A 19,130-nucleotide genomic window follows, 5' to 3' on the forward strand; every position below is an offset into this window, starting at 1 on the left:
GAAAAATCTATATGAAAAATTTCATATAAAAATTTATATGAAAAATCGATGCTGCGTATATTTCGAAAAACGAAGTGGAGGAAGAAGAGTGCCGGATGATAAAATAAACATAAATCGAGAAGTTAACTCACCGACAATGTAATCGTAATGTATTTCGGGATAAATGATAACGCTGGCCGGCTCGCTGAAGTGATAATGATAAAGCAACGACACCAACAGGACTGCGATCGAGATCGATATGTGACCCCACATGTCTCTTTTTAAAAATTACAGGAATACACGTCCAGCCGACGGTCGCGGCACAGTAATACTGAGACAACGTGCAAGACACAACACGGAACTGCAGCGACTACACGTTCGATCCCGATATTAAATTAGTAGCTCTGTTCGTAATCGATACTAGTCTATAAGTCTCACTGTATAAGCGGTCCGAAGCATCGTGACAACGACCAGCGATGCAGCGCAACGTCGGAAATACATAATTGTTACGTTAGATAAAATGTACCCGTTGCAATCGGCCCATTGTCGTCGCATACGTTCAAATATCGCATTTCTATTTAAGATTTCTATATTTAATTGTCTATTGTATCGATTAAATCAGGTGCCAAAAAATTGTGCGAAACAGTCACAGTTTAGATATTGTTAGGCGCAGTTAATTGTGTTGTTTTTCTAAATCGCAAATTATTCATTTAAACTGATCATGTCCTAATGAGCGATATTATGAGAAGCAACATGCTGCCTATTGTCGCGAGTTGCATCTTTTCTTTGACAATGATCGTGTAACTTTTAATCCAAATTATAGTTTATTCTATCATAAAACAAACATCAAGGCCAGAAAAAGAAGAGAAAATAAAAAAATATATAAATAAGAGTATATTATTTTTATTACGTTCCAAATAGGTGGAGGCAGAGTTTTTACATTGAGAGAAAAATTTATTAAATTTTGATAAATATTTTTTTGAATAGTCCTAGCTCGGAATATTTGCTAAATGTATAAACACATATTTATTAAATACAAGAACCATCACTTTAAATTAACTATCATTTTTTTTCATTTATCTAAATATTTATATACCGTAAGTAAATATTTCGCTAGGATTATGCAAAGAAATATTTATTAAAATTTATTGTAATAAATTTTTTTCTCGGTGTACATTATATCGTTTTTATCAAATTAATGTTTCTTTGAATTTTTACATTGATAATTTGTATGCACGAGAAAGTTCTAAGTTTTATCGAGTAAATTAAGCATTGAAATTAAGATTTTTGTTTATGAATAAACTAATTATAATTAAAAAACATTGATCTACATATTTGACTGACTTTTCTCAAATAAGGTACGTATATAAAAATGCATAAATTCGAAATGGCCGCGTTTCGCATCAAAATGGATGCGAGTTTACGGTACTATAAATTTAGTGACTTTAAAATAACTTAAGGATCCTCCACATAAAAGTCGTAGACGGTCGTGGAGTCTTAAGTCGTAGGGAATCAATTAATCACAATCAAATATAAGGAGAATACTTGATTAGAATTGGTCAGTTTCCTACGACTTAAGACTCCACGACTTCAATGTAGAGGACCCTTTATGCGTGGTCTACAATGGCAGTAGCAGCAGTAGATGAGGCTGTAAGAGTAACAAATTGACCAATCACAGTTAAATGTGAGAAGAATAATCGACTGTGATTGGTCAATTTTCTACTCTTACAGCTTTATCCATTACTGATACTGCCATTGTAGACCACGCATTAGAGTCCCTATAAAAGAGTCGCGTCAATGAGTGCTTTCCATTGATGATACAAGTCTACAAAAGCATTCTATCCTTGTTGACATTCAGAGAGTGACAAAGTTAGAACGACACTTGTGTCAACTTCAATCAAATGGAAAGCATCCAATGTGAAATGGCGTCTAACAAGGCTCTATTATTATAGAGAAGGGCTCTAGACCTCTCTACTACTCTAGAGCATAGAATCATGGTGGAAGCTTTGATTAATAAAATGATGAAATTACTTTAGACATATCAAAATTATAAATAGGTAAGCTTATACATTATTGTGTAAAAAGGTTTCGATAACTAAAAATATATAAAAAATACAGATATTATGTGGTAGAAAAGCGTCGAAAGTGACATTCTCTCTCTCTCTAATCTTGTTATCAATCATATAATTTTAACTTCTTCGCAGAAAATATGATTAAAACATGATTAAAACATATTGTCAAAAAGAGCGTTTTAAATTACCCGTAGCAGTTTGACGATGGCAAGACTTTATTGTAAAATAAAAATATTGTTAAATAAAAGTGTTATTTTATTACTGTTTCGTATTATCACTATTTCGATTCCAAAAGTGTAAAACTAGTTCAACTATAGAAAACAGATCTACTTCTGTCATCAATATTTTGTAATTTAACGTAAATTCTACTCTCACAATTTCTAAAATCTAAATCATCGCCGCGTTCACGATAAAGTGGGGATATAATAGCATTGATGATTGGCTCCGCCATTTTACTTCAAAGTCAATGAAAATTTCGACAAGAATGATGCGACTCTCTCTTATACGGACTCTAAAATAACTTTAACTGTAGTACCATCTGTTTGTCCATTCAGGAACACATTCAGTAATAAACTTTCCTGTAGTGCCATCTATTAGAAAGCACAGAAACTTACGTATCTACTGCCTACGAGCCCACGTGTTTTTCTCAGATTCTCACAACTGTATGCACAACTTGTCGCAACATGCGTATACAGACGTGTTATTTTTGTTCATCCCGGATATTTCCGGGACATGGAATTCAGTTTGTAAGGAATGATTGTAAGGTGAGAGCGGCATATTTAATCTAATGTTAAATAACATGATAAACTTGTAGAGTAACGAAGTATCACGTGTATAGCGTGCGTATGTCAAAGTGAGGTTATATATTTTGTACTAACATTGTAACAAAGATATAGATTAAGGATCCTTTGTACAATTGACACATTGATTGTGAATTTTCATGTGCATTTCGAAATGTGAGAATTAAATCTCTTTGAAAAAATTATCGCTTTCAGTTCAATCACAGTTAAACTTTTGATAATTTCTGATTGTTTTTTTTTTTTTCTGTTTATCGAAATGATATTGTTGCACTTTGTGAATGATGTTACAGATATTCAAGTTCTGTCGCTCGAAATGTCATGCTGCATTCAAAAAGAAGAAGAATCCTAGAAAAGTCAAATGGACCAAAGCCTACAGAAAGACAGTTGGCAAAGAATTGGCAGTGGATCCGTCGTTTGAGTTTGAAAAGAGGAGAGATGTACCCGTCAAATATAACAGAGAATTATGGAGCAAGACTGTAGAGGCAATGAAAAAGGTAGAAACTATCAAGCAGAGGCGACAGAATCTACATATTATGCAGCGATTACGTAAGGGAAGAGAACTCGAACAAGAGAAAAACATCAAGGAGGTGCAGCGTGACTTGTCTCTCATCCGTTCACCAGCCGCTGGCCTCAAACAGAAGAAGGAGCAAGAAGAGGCGGAAAAACAGGAACACATGCAAGTAGATGAAGATTCCAACAATGAACTCGAAGCCGAGGCAGAAGTGAATTAAATCGTTGTATATATTTTTATATATCATTTCAATATCCTACAAATCATTTTCACTTGTGTAATTATCGGGTATAAGTTATAATAGTTCTATGTAGATATATCAATTAAAAAAAAAATAAAGAAATGCGAAATTGTGGAAAATTGTGCGAAAATTACACAAGAGAACAAAAAAATAAAAAAATTTTTTAATTTCTTTTATCTATTATTTTTTATTGTAAAGTTTGACAAATAAAAAATCATGTTCAATGATATTTATTCTCTGAGTTTCCTTTTTATCGAAAGTTCGAGTTTCAAACTTTTTAAAGAGATTACAGATGGAGTTACTAGGCTCAATTATGAGCAAATTGAAATCTACTCAGTTTAACATGCAATCTCTAGTCTATTCTAGTCTATTCATTAGATCCGTTCTATAGCTGTTCATGCATTGTGCAATGTCGATATGATATTTTTGTCATTGGGAACACATTGTAGCAAGAATAATATTCTCCCATTAACACACAATTATACAATGGGCGCATATTAAAGCTGCATCCGCATCCCAAGGTTACGATATTAATCACCTGGCATTGTGCACGAGCATCATTTCTTTTTTCCATTTTTGCTATGTGTTATAAATACGTAATTACAGAACCGATAATACCCGTCTGATACCGCATACCGTATTGTATAGAGTAACTCAGACAATATGTACAATTTATTGTGTGTAATATATAATAGATATCTTTTGTCACAGTGAAAGAGAGAAATGGAATTTTATTGTGTAAAAAGACAATTCAATATGATAATTATAAAACAAATTACATATAACTTAGAAAATATTCATTACAAGGTCTAAAAGAATAATTTCTAAAAAATAATTTTGCAACGTATTTTTAGAAAACCTTAAAGATATCTTTAAGACGTCTTGTTGTTTTAAATGTACATAAAAAAAAATCCATTCTGATTCATATTCTAATTTCTAATAAATTAAATAGGATTCCTAATGTCTTTCTATCAATGTAGATTAATTTCAATCACTAATTCTTAGAACTGAAAAAAGATGAAAAGGTAATTAAACTCAGATTAAAGTTAATCTACATTAGTATAAATAGATAGAGCGAGACTTTTTCGTTCATTTCTCTTGATAATGTTTATGTTATAAAACAGCACATATTGAACATTTGAAGTCATGCTTGTGTTTTCTAGAAGTAATCATGATGTAATGTAATTGTAAGACATCACTGCAAAGAGACATTGATTTGCTGCCACAAATTTTCACATTACTTTAAGGTTGAAACCGATAAAATAGCCTCGATTTATTTTATTGTAAGTATTTTGCGTAAATAGAAAAGAAAAAGAGAGGAGACGAACAAGTTTTTCGTATTTAAAATTTCTCACCGGTCACACTATACAAACCGTGCATCGCTTCTTTTATGACGGAACACGAGCTTTCATAGGACCTGCACGTCGCCGAGGTGCGACCGCGCCTCGATGACACTGTAAACACTCGCAAGGTGTTTCCAGCAATTACCAGGCAAACCACGGTGCGATGTTTGCCCGCGAGCGAAAAGCCTTGTAGAACGCACCCAAAAGGGAGCACCGCGACCGGTTCGGGACGGCACTCGTGTTACGCGTACAAAAAAATATTTTCACGGGCGTGAGCTTGCAGATTCCGAGGAGCAGGACGCGCCACGACCGATCCCTTCGACGAAATGATTTTTTTTTTTTTCAGACTCACCGAAATCGCCTGGTAACGCGACACTGATCGGCTTCGGATCGATTGTAGATGACATTTTGCTTCTCGTATGTTGGAAATATGTACGAAAATATTTACAGACGTATCATATGAATGAAAATATCACATCGCAAATTTTATGCACAAACCAAATTAATCACATAAAGATTTTGATTCCTTGCTTAAAAAAATATAACGATTTAACAATTATATAGACTCAAAAAAATACATTAAACTAAAAGGAAAGCCTTTAAGAGCCAACACAGGATATATATTTGTTGCGGATAAATTTTTTTTATTATATAAACAATTAAATGTTTCGATCTGCGGTTAGGATTCTCTTCAGTAATTCATATCAAATAGATGAAATTTTTACATAATTATAACGATATACAGGTAAGACATTGAATAATATACAAATTACAAAATTGTTTAGTTGTCGCGAAAAGATGAAATAAAAGTTTTTGAAAGAATATCGAGCTTAATTAAACGTGACATCGCATCCAGAGATTGTTCAAAATGTGAAAAGATTTCTTGCGATGTTATTATAGTTATTATAGTGCTTGTCATAGATCAGTTTTTATTTTTTATCTATGATAAATATAACATATTAACAACATTGTAAGATTAGTCTATCTGTAACTTCCATGAAATTTCGAAATTTAATGGACACATTTTGGACAATCTCTGGATACGATATAATTGATTAAGATCGACATTCCTTCAAAAACTTGTATTCACGTTTCTTTTTCACCGACCAAACACAACTTAAAATTGTAATTTACATTTTATATTATTTAATGTCTTACCTATATCGCGTTATAATTATATAAAAAGTTTACTTAATCTACATATTTGATGTGAATTACTAGAAGAATTACTAGAAGATCTTAACTGCGGCTCGGAAGTTTAATTGTTTATACAATAAAAGAATTTTTCCGCAACAATATCCTGCATTGGCTCTTAAAGACTTTCTTATTTTTAATTTGAAAAATATAAAGTAAAATTAAAAAGCGTGAGAAAATAAGATATTTGAAGATTTACAGCGGACACAATAAAAAGGACAGATCGCAATTTTTGGAATACAAAATACACGCTCCTTAAAGCATGTGCTGCACGCGAATATTAAGTACGTCACGTATGCATGATTTTCAAGCGCATCTTTCTCGAGTACTTCTTGAGAATCCCTCGAAGGACCGCGTGCGCGAAGGTTTTATACGGGACCCGAATTTCGCGAACGAAAGAAATGCTTTCGGCCACACGCAATGTGTGTCGGTGTTTGCTAAGGAAACAAGACGACGGAGTACATGACGTACATATTGCAAATCGTGATACAGCGACTCGTATGCAGCCATAGTAACATAAAGAAAAACATGTCATGATTGCATCTACTTCGATCGATTGATCAATAATCCTTCTTGCGTGTAATACATCTGATAAAGCCATTCTCGTGTCGAACAATACTACCTACTTTAAAAACGACCGTTTTACTGCATGAAAGGCAGTTGTGTATCTTGCAAAGAAGAATTTGTATTTGTAATTAGCGCGCTAACGAGATACTTACATTATTATATCTTCATGTAAAGAATAATTTGTAACGAGTGGTTAAATTCATAATGTCCAAGTAATATCCAATTTTAGTTATTTTTAATTCAATTTCTGGATCGCCACTGCTCTTCCTCAATATGTCATTAATTTAACTAAAACAATGGAGTTAAACAATTTTTATAACTCAAGAAAATATATTAAATTCACTTAAATTTAGTTTATTATTTATTAAGTGCATATTAATATGAATGTCGTTTACTTTAAAACTAACTATAGCAACGGACGACTGATTTATATTTTGACATATACGAATTTTAAAAATAACAAAATGTTAGCACGTTGGATTAATTAATTATCATTGTTTCTTTGATATCTAAAAGTGTACGTTTCTTTCTTCAATGCTATTAGATATACAAGGGAGTAATGGGAATCTTTGAATTAAATAATATTTTGTTATTTTTAACTTCCGTGTGTGATAATATTTAAAATGTAAATCAAACCATTTCTCTGATTTAGTTTCAAAGTAAACCTCGTCCATATTAACTTATATATTGGTAAATAATAAACTAAATTTATATCCAATGTAATTTTTTATGGTTAATATTTTTTTTAGTTAAAATCTTTTAACTCCATTATTTTAGTCAAGTTATCTAAATAGTTATATTAAATAGAAGCAATGGCGAAATAATAAACATATATAAAAATAATTAAAAGTAATTCAAATAGGGTATAATTTGACAAATATTATAAATTAACAAGTAAATATTGCAAGTAGTTGAAAATATATTTTACGAGCATTCCAACTTTTTTACGTGTTTTTTTGTGTATTTGTAACACACAATTAATTTACCATTAATAAGTATCAAGTTATGTACCATTTTATTGTCCACTTAGCAATTTCCTTTTTCGTCATCCACGCAGATTTAGACAAGAAAGCATGAAAAAACCGTCGGAGCCGTTGACAAAGCCGACATTATCCGGGTCCTGCCAACGTTTATGTAATCGTCGTCACGTATCGTAGGAAGGTCCTTGTAATAACATCTACTGAGGTCACGAGAGTAGTATAAATAAATAAGGCGAACGCATGGATGGTTCGGAAAATAGTTTGTCCAGATTCCCAAGTCTTCGGCATTTGGTTAGACAATATTATTTTATGACGACCCTAACAGTCTTCTGGAAATTCCTTTAGATCTCACCGATCCGCAATTTATAATTATAAGCGTATACATAGCGAGATTTGATTAATTAATACGCAGTACTTATATACATATTTTCAAGTTTAAGAAGCAACAATAATCACGATACGTCTTTTAACGACAGTATTACTACATACAACATTTGTTAGCCACTCATTAAATCTGGTGTAAATCGCACAGTTGCTTTTAAAGAGAACTGCATTGTTAGCAAATCGCTTGGAATCATTAATCTTCGTCGTATATTTTCTTAATAGGGTGTAGGTTCATTTTCTCGAGTTCAGTCGCGTGGAAAGCTATATAACGGTTCGAGCTCGTAAATAACATAGCTAAAAGCCACTAAGTTCTGTCAGTCGACGAGGCACGTTTAATTAAATTTCGATGTCGCGCCTTATCACAATGGGTTTCAAAATGGGACGAATCTACCGATAAAGACCTAACTCACGTCGCTTTCAATGTCCATTGCTTTGGTATTTTCTTCTCTCTCTCTCTCTCTCTCTCTCTCTCTCTCTCTCTCTCTCTCTCTCTCTCTCCCTCCGAGTATATTACAGAAATGCTAAAAGATAACATATAAAGTAAATCATATCTAAGAACTATATCTTGAGTAACGTTGTATAATAGTATAATATGACTTTTGTGATTTTTAACTCAGGATATGGACAGCTGGTCGTTTGATACTATTATTTTGTCACACCTTTATCATAAAATGCAAGATTCAACTTCTTTCATATTAAACTTTCCAATCTCTCAAAGTTGGGATTCCTCCAAAGCTGTAAGGCAAACGCAAGAGATTCGGTTCATAGATCTAAAAGGCCCACGGTTAGCTCGATCTCAACGATAGTCGTGATCTGTGATGGCAGTGGCTAGCGTCAACTATTATCTACCATGGTATGTCTCGTCCGTTCTTCTTAATTTGGATCCGCACGCGGTAGACAGAATTCGATATCGCGCACCTACTTCGAGATCACTTAGTCACCTGATGAGACTAGGTAGCAGCAACGCGATCACCTAATCACTTACCTGATCAATAGCGGATAAGGGGAAAATGTCGTGTCGAAGAAAATGTCTATTACTACTCACGGAAGAGGAAGGCAGTCTACTGGATATAGAGGAATGTTTGATATGCTTCATCATAGCTTCTGCGATAAGACTTCTGGTTACTGGATGACAGGATCGGATAAAAGTAGATCGGATTACAGTAGAGCTAAGCAGAACTAGATAATACAATTTACGCTGTGCAGCGTAATTTGATAAAAATAGCAAAAATAAATGTGTCATGTTATAGTAAGGGCATTTTTGTAATTCTTTATTCGTTCCTTATTTCATTTTTATTTCTTTATACCTTACTTTAATTTTAAAACATTCTTTTTCATTTTTATTTTAATCGTTATCTTTTTTTTTTGTAAATGTAATTTTTATATCTACGTGCTGTTTTCTGTGATCAGAAAGAAGGATTAATTGTAAGGGATATATTGGGCGCATTCTATGCTTTTGCTTGTATTCACCGACGCATCGTAGCTTAGTACAGCGCATTCGAGCGTTGTCGCCGATGCCGTTTAAACGGATTAGATGGGATCTCCGGGACGATTGAGTTTCCTCGAACAAGTTGGTATTTGGATCATTCGCGGCTGGCGAACATAAAGATAGTGTCGAGACGACGAATTCGCTTGTTTGCACACCGTCGATGTTGTCTGCTGTTCCGATCAACGCCGGTTAATGTCATCTTAGATCCTATTCGAAACAAGATTCGGGGTCCGTCTAACACTAAACACGGTCGACCATAAGATATGTGGATAGATTTGTTTTACCTAGATTTCTAGATCTTTTTGAAGCTAGAGATCCTCTAATAAGAGTCTGAGAGAGCCACTTTTGAATGGTTCGTCATGTTTTAACAATTCCAAGAGAAAGAACTATGAAAAAGATAAAACAGAATGAGAAAGAGAAAGTAAATGTATTTCTCTCTCGCAGGTTTTTTGGTTGAAACTGCGGTTCGGATTGAGACTCTTATTAGAGGATCTTTACTTGAAGCAATCTTACCTAATCTCTATAAATATTGAATAAAAACAATCACATACGCGAGCTAATTATAATTCAAAATATTTTAATATACAATTGCGGTGGTTAGCCTGAACAACGTTGTTGACCCGAAGTATCTCTCTCGCTGGAATCTTGCAACGTCGACGTTACATTGATACATTAAACATGAAACATTGTTTTGAAAGCGTAAACCGTATGCGGAGGAACGCATACTTCGACGTAAGAAAGGGCATACACTTCAGTGAATTGACGCTTTTATGTATCCCACGCGAGTGCTACTACGAAGATCCTGTCAGTACGGTTCGTAGTCCGGTGCATTGGGGTGTAGCTTTCAGTTAAACGCATCTGTGATACGTGTGGACCCGCATCTCGTTTGTACGCGACCCAAACACAGTGACCGAATTTCCGAGTACGTATCGACAAGTATTATTTCGGCGAATCCCGAAACGTCCTCGAGCGAATTTTTCGGTGACGTCATAATAGAGGGCTTTGTACAGGAAGCATTGCATTTAACTTGAAATTTTCAGAATAATCAACAATTGTTCCTCGGTAAATATAAGCGATCAATCAGAAACTTTGCTTACATATTTACAATGCTGTTTGGTATTCGAATAAGATGTAAATCCCGGAAGTCATCAAGCGTGAGGTTAACAATTAGCTGATCGTTAAGTCACTTAACATGAGAGATATTGCAAACGACACTATGTGTTGCGCAAACTTTTGTTGATTGTGAATTTGCATTACGCTTAATTTATGCAAATCGAAGCTAAAATCAAGAAAAGAGTGGAAGTAATTAGCCCGTCTTTAATTTAATTGTTGTCAAACGACATAATTTGTGATACGATATAAAGGAGAAGTCAGCTTTCTATGCTTGCGTGAAAAGCTGTGCAATCAGCGGCTTGATGAATAAAGTGAAATCATGTGTGTACACACACATATCTTATTATTTTATTGTATATAAAATTCTCTCTCGTAGACAGGTAATATCTAAAGCGATCGTTAAACATAGATCTTGTAAGATCATTAAATGTTAACGCTACGAAGAATAAACTATTCGAAAATAAATGTTATCGGAAAAATGTTTTCATATTAATGCAAAAATAACAACATGATAGTCTCCAAATTCGTGCAAAAGAGACTTGTCAACGGAACAGTTGTATTGCTCGGTTTAAAATGAAGGGCTATCTAAAACAAAAGTAATATTGTGCAGTAAACCGTAAGTTGTGAAAACTAACGAATTATAATCGATTCTTTTACTCACATTCGCTCGTGATTGATTTATTTTTTACAACTTAGTTTACCTCTTGCATTATGTATCCCCTTATAGACCCTTAAAAGTTTATTCCAGAAGGATCTTAGCGTCTCGGTAGGTAGTAATAGATTATTGTCAGTCACACAGGGACTCGCTGTGAACTAACTGTTAACGCTATATTCTCTCCCGGCGACATACCTCCGGTGGACGTCAACGTAAGAGGCCCCTCGATCACGTTAAAGTCAAGAAACCATCGTGCGCACGTCGCCTTTCCTCCGTCAAGCGCGGCAACGAGCGAGTCTCAGCGTGATATTACGCGATCGTATTTCGTACATTCGTTCCGTTCCATTCTCACGAGTCCAACCAGGAACACGCGATGACCACGTGGCGATCGACGGGCGAAAGAAAAGAGTACGTCGGAGCCGTGAAATCACGCATTAAGTCTTGAAGTGGCCCGTGGACCGCATCGCGACGAAGTTACAGCGTTGGAAGCAAAGCGTGCAATTATAATTTTGTTTTTTTTTTTATCAAACACTCTCGAGTTCATTGATCCGTTTTTCAATCGCAATTATTATAATTATCATCTCTTATATATTGATATTTTGTAGGAAAAAAAAAAAAAACAAAATGTTAAAAAGAGATACAGATTTCTCTACTCGACGAGCAGCAGTCATTCCTTTTCCTTTTCCTTTCTCATTACGTTTTTATGATATCGGGATATGTGGCCGATGATGTACTAATGCGAGAGCAGTAAAGTTTATGGCGGCGGCACGGCGGACCGCAACGACAGCGATCACCCCGTCACGATGAAATTATGTAGCCGCACGTACGACACGGCACATATTTACCGCATAGCTCCCACGGGAGCTCGAGATTGGTAGCGAGCTCTCACGACGCCATCCTTCGCACCTTCGTTCGCTCCTCACGGAGAAGGGTACGTCTCGTGGAAATCCACTTTGTCAAGGCGCGAGTCGTTTGAGTCGTTTCGAGCGTCCCGGTCGTGGAGAGAGGAGGCCTTTTTACAATCTGATACGCGCGCGCGTTATGGGGTACCGTCGTGTACCATTAATTACCGGGACAAACAAACGCCGGCAAATTATACGTTCACGCGGCCACTTCACGGCCTCTTATCCGGCATCTTATTGTGAACGCCGTGGTTTATAACGTCGTGGAAAGGGATATCGGGATATGCTTTACGCATCCCCGGCCTTTTTTCGCTTCTCTTTTTTTCCTCGATATCCCCGCGTAGATAGCCATCCGCGCTTCGTAAACGCGCTTCGTCCGATATGATGAAAAGACGGGTTTTAGCATAGGTGTAAACGCGCGACGACACTTAAAAAAAGTCCGGAGAGAAAAAAACATTTCTATTTCATAATGCGGATTATATGTTACACGTGTATCATAATTATTGATCTAGTCTCTCGCGATTAGTCACGCAAGACATTTGCTTCCTTCATTACATAGCGTTATAATAATTATCTCGATGACAATCTTAATGGCGTAATTAGGGCGTTACAGTAACCACACACAACCGGCTTATGCACGAGGTGGGAGGTTAAAAATTTCCTTTGAACCATCCGGTTAATCGCGATCGTTCCTCGATATCCACCCACCCAGACGTTATTTCTCGCAATACTCTGAATCATCGGGGTGCCATGCGCACATCTCGAATGTGCATGTGTTCCCAAAGGTAAACGTTCGTGAGCGTTCGATGGCTTTTCGCGAACGACACGCGTTGGAAACACCGCGTCATCGCAGTCATCGAAGAATCCTGTTTTGAGCGTTGAGCTTCACAACTCTAGACACACATTTCCATAATTAGATACGCGATATTTTTTTGCACATACATTTCCACACAAACGACCTGCTAACTTTTTAAGTCACTCCGTGATTAGCTTTTTATTTCGCCCCTCGGCCTTGTTGAAACAACCGGTGTTTCCATTTAAATCAAGCTTTATCATCTGTAGCCGAAGGAACATCCGGTTGGTTTGGAATATACTCTGTATATTCGCATCAGTCTCTCTCTCTCTCTCTCTCTCTCTTTCTGTTCTCGTTCCGCCACTGAGAGGAATCGTCCATAAGCATGGAATGATTCGTTGTTGAGAACTTGGCGCTTGGCGAGAGGCTATCGGCCATCTCGCTGGGACCGACCGGTTACAGTTTCCTAGAGGATATAGATGAGTAGGCGCGATGGATACACTGCACAGAACACGTCCGACGCGCTAAACGCGTCCGCGTTCGGACTCGTGTAAACAATTATTCTTCCGGAGGTCCGACTCGCCTCTTCGCTTCTCGATTGGCCTGAAATCTGCTAAAGTGGAGGAGGCTTGAGTCATTCCGCGTTGGTGTCTGACTTCCGGTCTCCCAAGCCAAACGAGGAACTGGAAGTATTTCGAGAATCACGCGCGCGCTCGCCTTTTCTCTCGGCAGCTATAAATATTTGTCGTTTATCGCACCGTAATGTTAAATATGTATAAAGAAAAGAATATATTTGGTGGTTGGTATCGAGAATGTGTTTAGGACGATTCCCGCGAGAAAAGGAAAGCAAAATTGATTAATTAATGCCCCACAAAAAAATCTATTTCGTGGTAACAAAAAAAGAAATAAGTAACCGGTAAAAAGACCGACAGGTGAAGAGAAATCGGCGTGGCGTCGCACGTAGATCGTGTAGATACACGTCAAAGCGATAGCCGGGACACGTGGCGCGAATACGGTATTAAAAAGGGTTATTTATCAACGAAGATCAGCGCGACACAACGGGTGGTTATATCCGCGCATTAAGATTCCCAGCGCGCCGAGGCAACGAGTCTTCGACGAAGAAAGAAGGCCGAATTTTAAATTACTGTCACAAGCGATAAATACGATTGTCAAAATGCGGTTATCACAGAGTAAATATATTTAAAAATACATTAAGTAAATAATAAAAATATGATTACCTTAACGTTTTGGCTCATTCTTCGAGCCATCTTCAAACTGTAAATCAAAGTTCTACAAAAAATTCCTTACTATCGATCAAGAGGCAGGCAACTCTCTACATAGGGAGATATATTGTATGTTTAGAGACTACTTAGAAACTACCCTTACAGAAATTTAATATTAGAAAGTAGTTATTAATTATTCATTTTCCGTTTTAAAAGCACTGTTGTTCAGTGCTTATAATACTTAAGATAAAGAATTTTCATACTGAAATGACGGTTTTGCTCAAGTATCTAAAAATTTTAGCTAGATCCAGATCGGAAAATAATTTTGTTTAGACCAGGAAAATAATTATGTAAGGAAATAATTAATGTAGGATGCTCGAACTGATTGCTAGAATGTCAAAACTTTTTTCAACACTGTTCTTCTGTGCATCTTGCTTGAGAGATTCTAATGTAATTATTTTGATGGTCTGACAAAATTATTTTCGGATCTGGCTAAATTCTTAGATACTTTAGCAAAATCGTTCTTCCAGTGCAGTGTATTAAATTGGCTAATATTAAATTGGATTTCTGTAAGGACAACCAGTGATACCATAGATACTACTGCAATTTAGTTAATACAAAAACTAAAGTCAAAGATTGTAAAATCGGAGTGAGAAAAATTGTAAAGAAGAAGAAAACTGAATTTCTTCGAGACGCGCTTCGGCATCGTGCTTCGGATGCGAGGCGAGGTGCGACTCACGATTCCTTTAAATCGAACAGCCGGGAAAATCAACCTTCGCGGCGGTTCTCTCGTCTTATAATCCCTCTAATCTCCCCAATCAGGACGCGAGTTCTCCGTTACACGCGTACTACTAATTTATGCCCGTGCCTCGAAAGCGAATACGACGAAACGCACCGCGGTCTCTCGGCCGACTTGTTGATGCTCTGAGAAAAGATAGATAATCGGTCGCCGAGGCGTAGAAAAATCCGAGAAAAGTCCGACGAAGTCAAGAAGTTCAAGAAGATATTCTAAATACTTTCTTCAAGTTTTCGTTATTCTGTTTTGTGGTCTCAACCTTTTACCCATAGAATACAGAATTGTTTTCTCGAAACTCTCAAAAAGGCGAAATGGAATCGTATTAATTATCTTCGTCACGAAGTTCGTACCGCGTCTTCAACATTTTTCATTTGCATCAAGCTGATGAGTTTCTCTCATCCGTCGAAGTAGCGTTCGGAAGAAAAATCGACGTTACTAAGTCTAGCGCTAATCGTCCTCGCAAGCAATGTTCACCATTATTGCGCATGTGTATGTACATAAAGAAAAAAGGGAAAAACGCGGGAAACTGCGATCTTTTTTCTTCAAGATTAATATTTATATATGATTTTCTTTTTCTCTTGATAACCACCATGGCGATGTCCGTATTCCGTAGTGCCGAGCTCGTAAGTCGATTTTTTTTAATTCAACGCGGACTTTGAGTGCGCTTACTTGAACACCAAAGTTATGCACAACACGTTGCGCCATATGGAAATCTCATCGTTTTTTTTTTCACCTACACTCCAAGAAAAACATAGTGGTAGCAACTATATACGGAAAGAATGATTTTGTCGAAATATCTAAAAAGATACAAATCTGAAAATAATTTTGTTAAACCATCAAATAATTTTGTAGGAATTTCAAGCACGATAAACATAATAGTATTGCAAAAAGTTTTGAGATTCTAGCAGTAAGTTTATCCAGTATTGCATAAATAATTGTCGTTTAAACGTCTCGTGCACATAATAATTTTAATGATCTAACAAAATTAATTTTTAAATCTATATTTTAGGTAAATTTTTAGATTCTTTAGCAAAATTGTTTTTTTCTATATAACTACATTTTTAGACATTTCAGCAAAACTATTCTTTACATAGCTTACAGCTACAAAAATTTTATATCTAATAATTAACATAACTATAAAATAGTTGTAGTTGCGATAACTGTAAAATGGTTTATTCAATTATGTACATTAATTCTACATCATACAAAAAAACCTGTACAATTAGCACCGCTATATTTTTTTCTCTGAATATAGCAACGAATACTTGAACGGAAATCGCGACACATCTCTCTTTCTCTCACGAAATTGACCATAATAAAAACGCGGAAGTTAATATGTATTGTAATGAGAGAGGAACGAGTATTCACTTAAGAGGCCAAGTGAAGCGTCAACGTAAAACTTGCATTTACGTGGGTAATTGTAGTTGCGATTGACAACTGATCGTCACGGCGTGTGATTACAACGAAATTTCGAAAGTCGTAATTGCGTCATGCGTTACTCGAATTAGTCTAGCGTCTCTAATTTTATTGTCGAAAGGCAGAACTCCACGGAGGATTGACGCATCCAGTAAGGCGTCATGTTTACGTCGCAGGCACGGGTGCGGATATTCCGCTCCAGTACGCAGGCACACCCACGCGACGATCGAATTATGCGATTTACGAGCTGATAAAAACGACGGAACGATATACTCGTATATTTCAATACAATGCGACGCAGGAAGGAAGAAGAAGAACTTCGTACGTATCGTCACTAATCGACCGGATCGTAAAATTAACAACTACCGTTAACCTGCCTTGTCGGAGATAGCGTGACTCTTTCGGTGAGTCGCTAAAGGTGAAGAAGAAGACATTTCTCTCCGATTGCTCTTCGTAATTCACGATCAGCGCGGCTTAAGAAAGAGGCGGCTGGCCGGGCGAATGTGATAGGAAGAGAGAAGAAGTTGGTAACCGCGCGGCGATACAGATTTTTATGGTATCGTAAATCTCGGTGACGGCCGCAAGAAGCGACTTAGGAATCACGAAAGGCGCGGCCAATTCCCTAATGATTCTGATTTATCACCGCCGGTCCGTTCCGGTGAGCCGTCCGTCTCGTAACACGTACCTGAATAGCTTGGCGAGACCTCACAACGCGGAACGGAAATCGCGAGCATGGTTTACGAGTTACGAAATCTTCTGTTTAATTTCGTTAGATTCCTCAAACAGAGATTCTTAAGAAAGTGATTTCCAGGGAAATCTTATACAAAATTACAAACACGTCTCTCTTGCGCGTTGAATAATAATATTATAAATAAAAATAATGTAGTGAAGAAATATAAATAATTTTTGTTGTAGAAAACAAGAATTGCAAATCGCGTAACAAGCTATAAAAATGTCGATCCCAGCGACAAATGTTCAAAATATTCCACAGCTGCGCGGTGAGTTGGCATTCTGTTTTATTACTAGAATTCCCTCTCATGTTGTGGAAGTTTTTCGATCGATGGCGGGAATCCGCTATAAATTCGGGCACATGGCGACGGTCCCACGGGAAGCGATCTCATATCGGGTATCAGACAGACGACAATGCGTCGGAGATGCTATCTGAAAGGTGCAGGTGTAAATCTTCAGTCGAGGCAACGGTGGTCCTGGGCTCTCTCAGGCTGGCTTTAACAGCGACGGAGATCTGCATTAGCAGATGCTCCAGCTAATAATCTGTCACTGCCGCTCTTCGCTGAAGAGCCATTAGATGGGCATTTAGTGGAGTGTGTGTCTCCCCTATTTTCTATATCGTATTATTGCCGAAAAGCTTAAGGCTGGTAATTTTCATCGCGTTCGTTTGGTTCACTTCAACGTGAACATCCGATCGTAAGAGTTTATTTTCCAAGATTATACATGATTTTGCATCGAGAATCGTATGTTGCATTTCGTATGTTATGAATACATTATAAATCCATGTTTGTAAAAAAGTTACTACAATAATATAGTGCGTGTGTAATTCACTTTCCGTGTAAAAATAATTATACTGTGTATAAAAATGAATTTATGCATTTAACCGTATAATACAGTGTCATTTTTACATGAAAACTTTCAAGGGAAACTTAGGAAAAATTAGAAACACCTCTCTGGGCATTGAATAATAATATTATAAAAAAATATTGCAATTTTTCGTTGTAAAAAGCTAGAATTACAAGCGCAATTATACACGTATATTGTAATCACATGTTACATACTTGGATTTGCAGTGTAAATTCTAAATTTTAATATGTATTTTTTAATCGAAAGTATAGAACTGGAAAGTAGGCAGTAGGAGTCAAGCGCAGAAGACGTACTATATAATATAATACATCTACGAAAGTATAGATTTGAGATTAATTAAGGAAATTCTCTTTAATGAATATCGACTGATATCGAATTAAGTTTTCAAGTAACACGTCTCGCATACTCGAGATAAGATGATTCAGATTGCAAATACAAAATTGAGTACATTGTCTGCAATGTGAAGAATCAATCTGCGTACGCGTTGGTGGATCATGGATGTGTCAGGACGTTCGAGACTAAGCGAATTCATGCTGGCGACGATCGTTATTTACCGAGGCTGTTAAATTTGCGGCGTCCTTTCTATGACGCCGGCGCCATGGACGTCGTTCACATATCGTCACGCAAACCGTCAGCTGAATTGCCTCTTCGTTCGCTCGCGATCTGCCGCAGCTGAGGTTCGCTGTCTGCGAATGCACTCGACATTATTAGCGTGGTCCCCTCGGCTTCTATCTTTTCGATGGCCCGGAGATGAAAAAAAAAATAAGGGATCACGCTACGAGTGTATTTTATTGAAGGAGTAATTCTCGGCGAAAAATACCGCAAAAATTGCAGGCGTGATTCTTCGCTGAGAATATCGTGCAATTATTTCATGTCTATAGTATAAATAGAAAATGTTCGTTTAACTATAAAAAAAAAAGTGAAATTATGTTACAGCAGATTCTCGATTTGGATTCTATCAGCTTATTAATATATAAATATTATATTTTACATTTTACATTAACATTAATATATTAATGTATTATTATTATTATTATTAATATACAAATTATATAATTATTATTATTATTATTATT

At 36.4% G+C, this 19,130-nt stretch overlaps 2 protein-coding genes across 2 annotated transcripts in view; one reads left to right on the top strand and one right to left on the bottom strand.

The window, feature by feature from the left end:
- The window catches only part of LOC108754846 (neither inactivation nor afterpotential protein G-like), a 3,871-nt gene extending 3,580 nt beyond the window's left edge, over nucleotides 1-291 (bottom strand). The window contains exon 1 of the mRNA XM_018497469.1: nucleotides 132-291. Within this exon, the coding sequence (XP_018352971.1) occupies nucleotides 132-252 (121 nt within the window). The 5' untranslated portion in view covers nucleotides 253-291. The remainder of the gene's footprint in view (nucleotides 1-131) is intronic.
- A 2,419-nt stretch (nucleotides 292-2,710) lies between these two features.
- LOC108754844 (probable ribosome biogenesis protein RLP24) lies at nucleotides 2,711-3,738 on the top strand. Its single transcript, XM_018497468.1, has 2 exons — nucleotides 2,711-2,815; nucleotides 3,142-3,738. The coding sequence occupies exons 1-2, from the start codon at nucleotides 2,735-2,737 to the stop codon at nucleotides 3,580-3,582; spliced, it is 522 nt and encodes a 173-aa protein (XP_018352970.1). The 5' UTR covers nucleotides 2,711-2,734; the 3' UTR covers nucleotides 3,583-3,738.
- Nucleotides 3,739-19,130: the final 15,392 nt, after the last annotated feature.

Source organism: Trachymyrmex septentrionalis, unplaced genomic scaffold, assembly GCF_001594115.1.
Source record: "Trachymyrmex septentrionalis isolate Tsep2-gDNA-1 unplaced genomic scaffold, Tsep1.0 scaffold81, whole genome shotgun sequence".
Lineage (NCBI taxonomy): Eukaryota > Metazoa > Arthropoda > Insecta > Hymenoptera > Formicidae > Trachymyrmex > Trachymyrmex septentrionalis.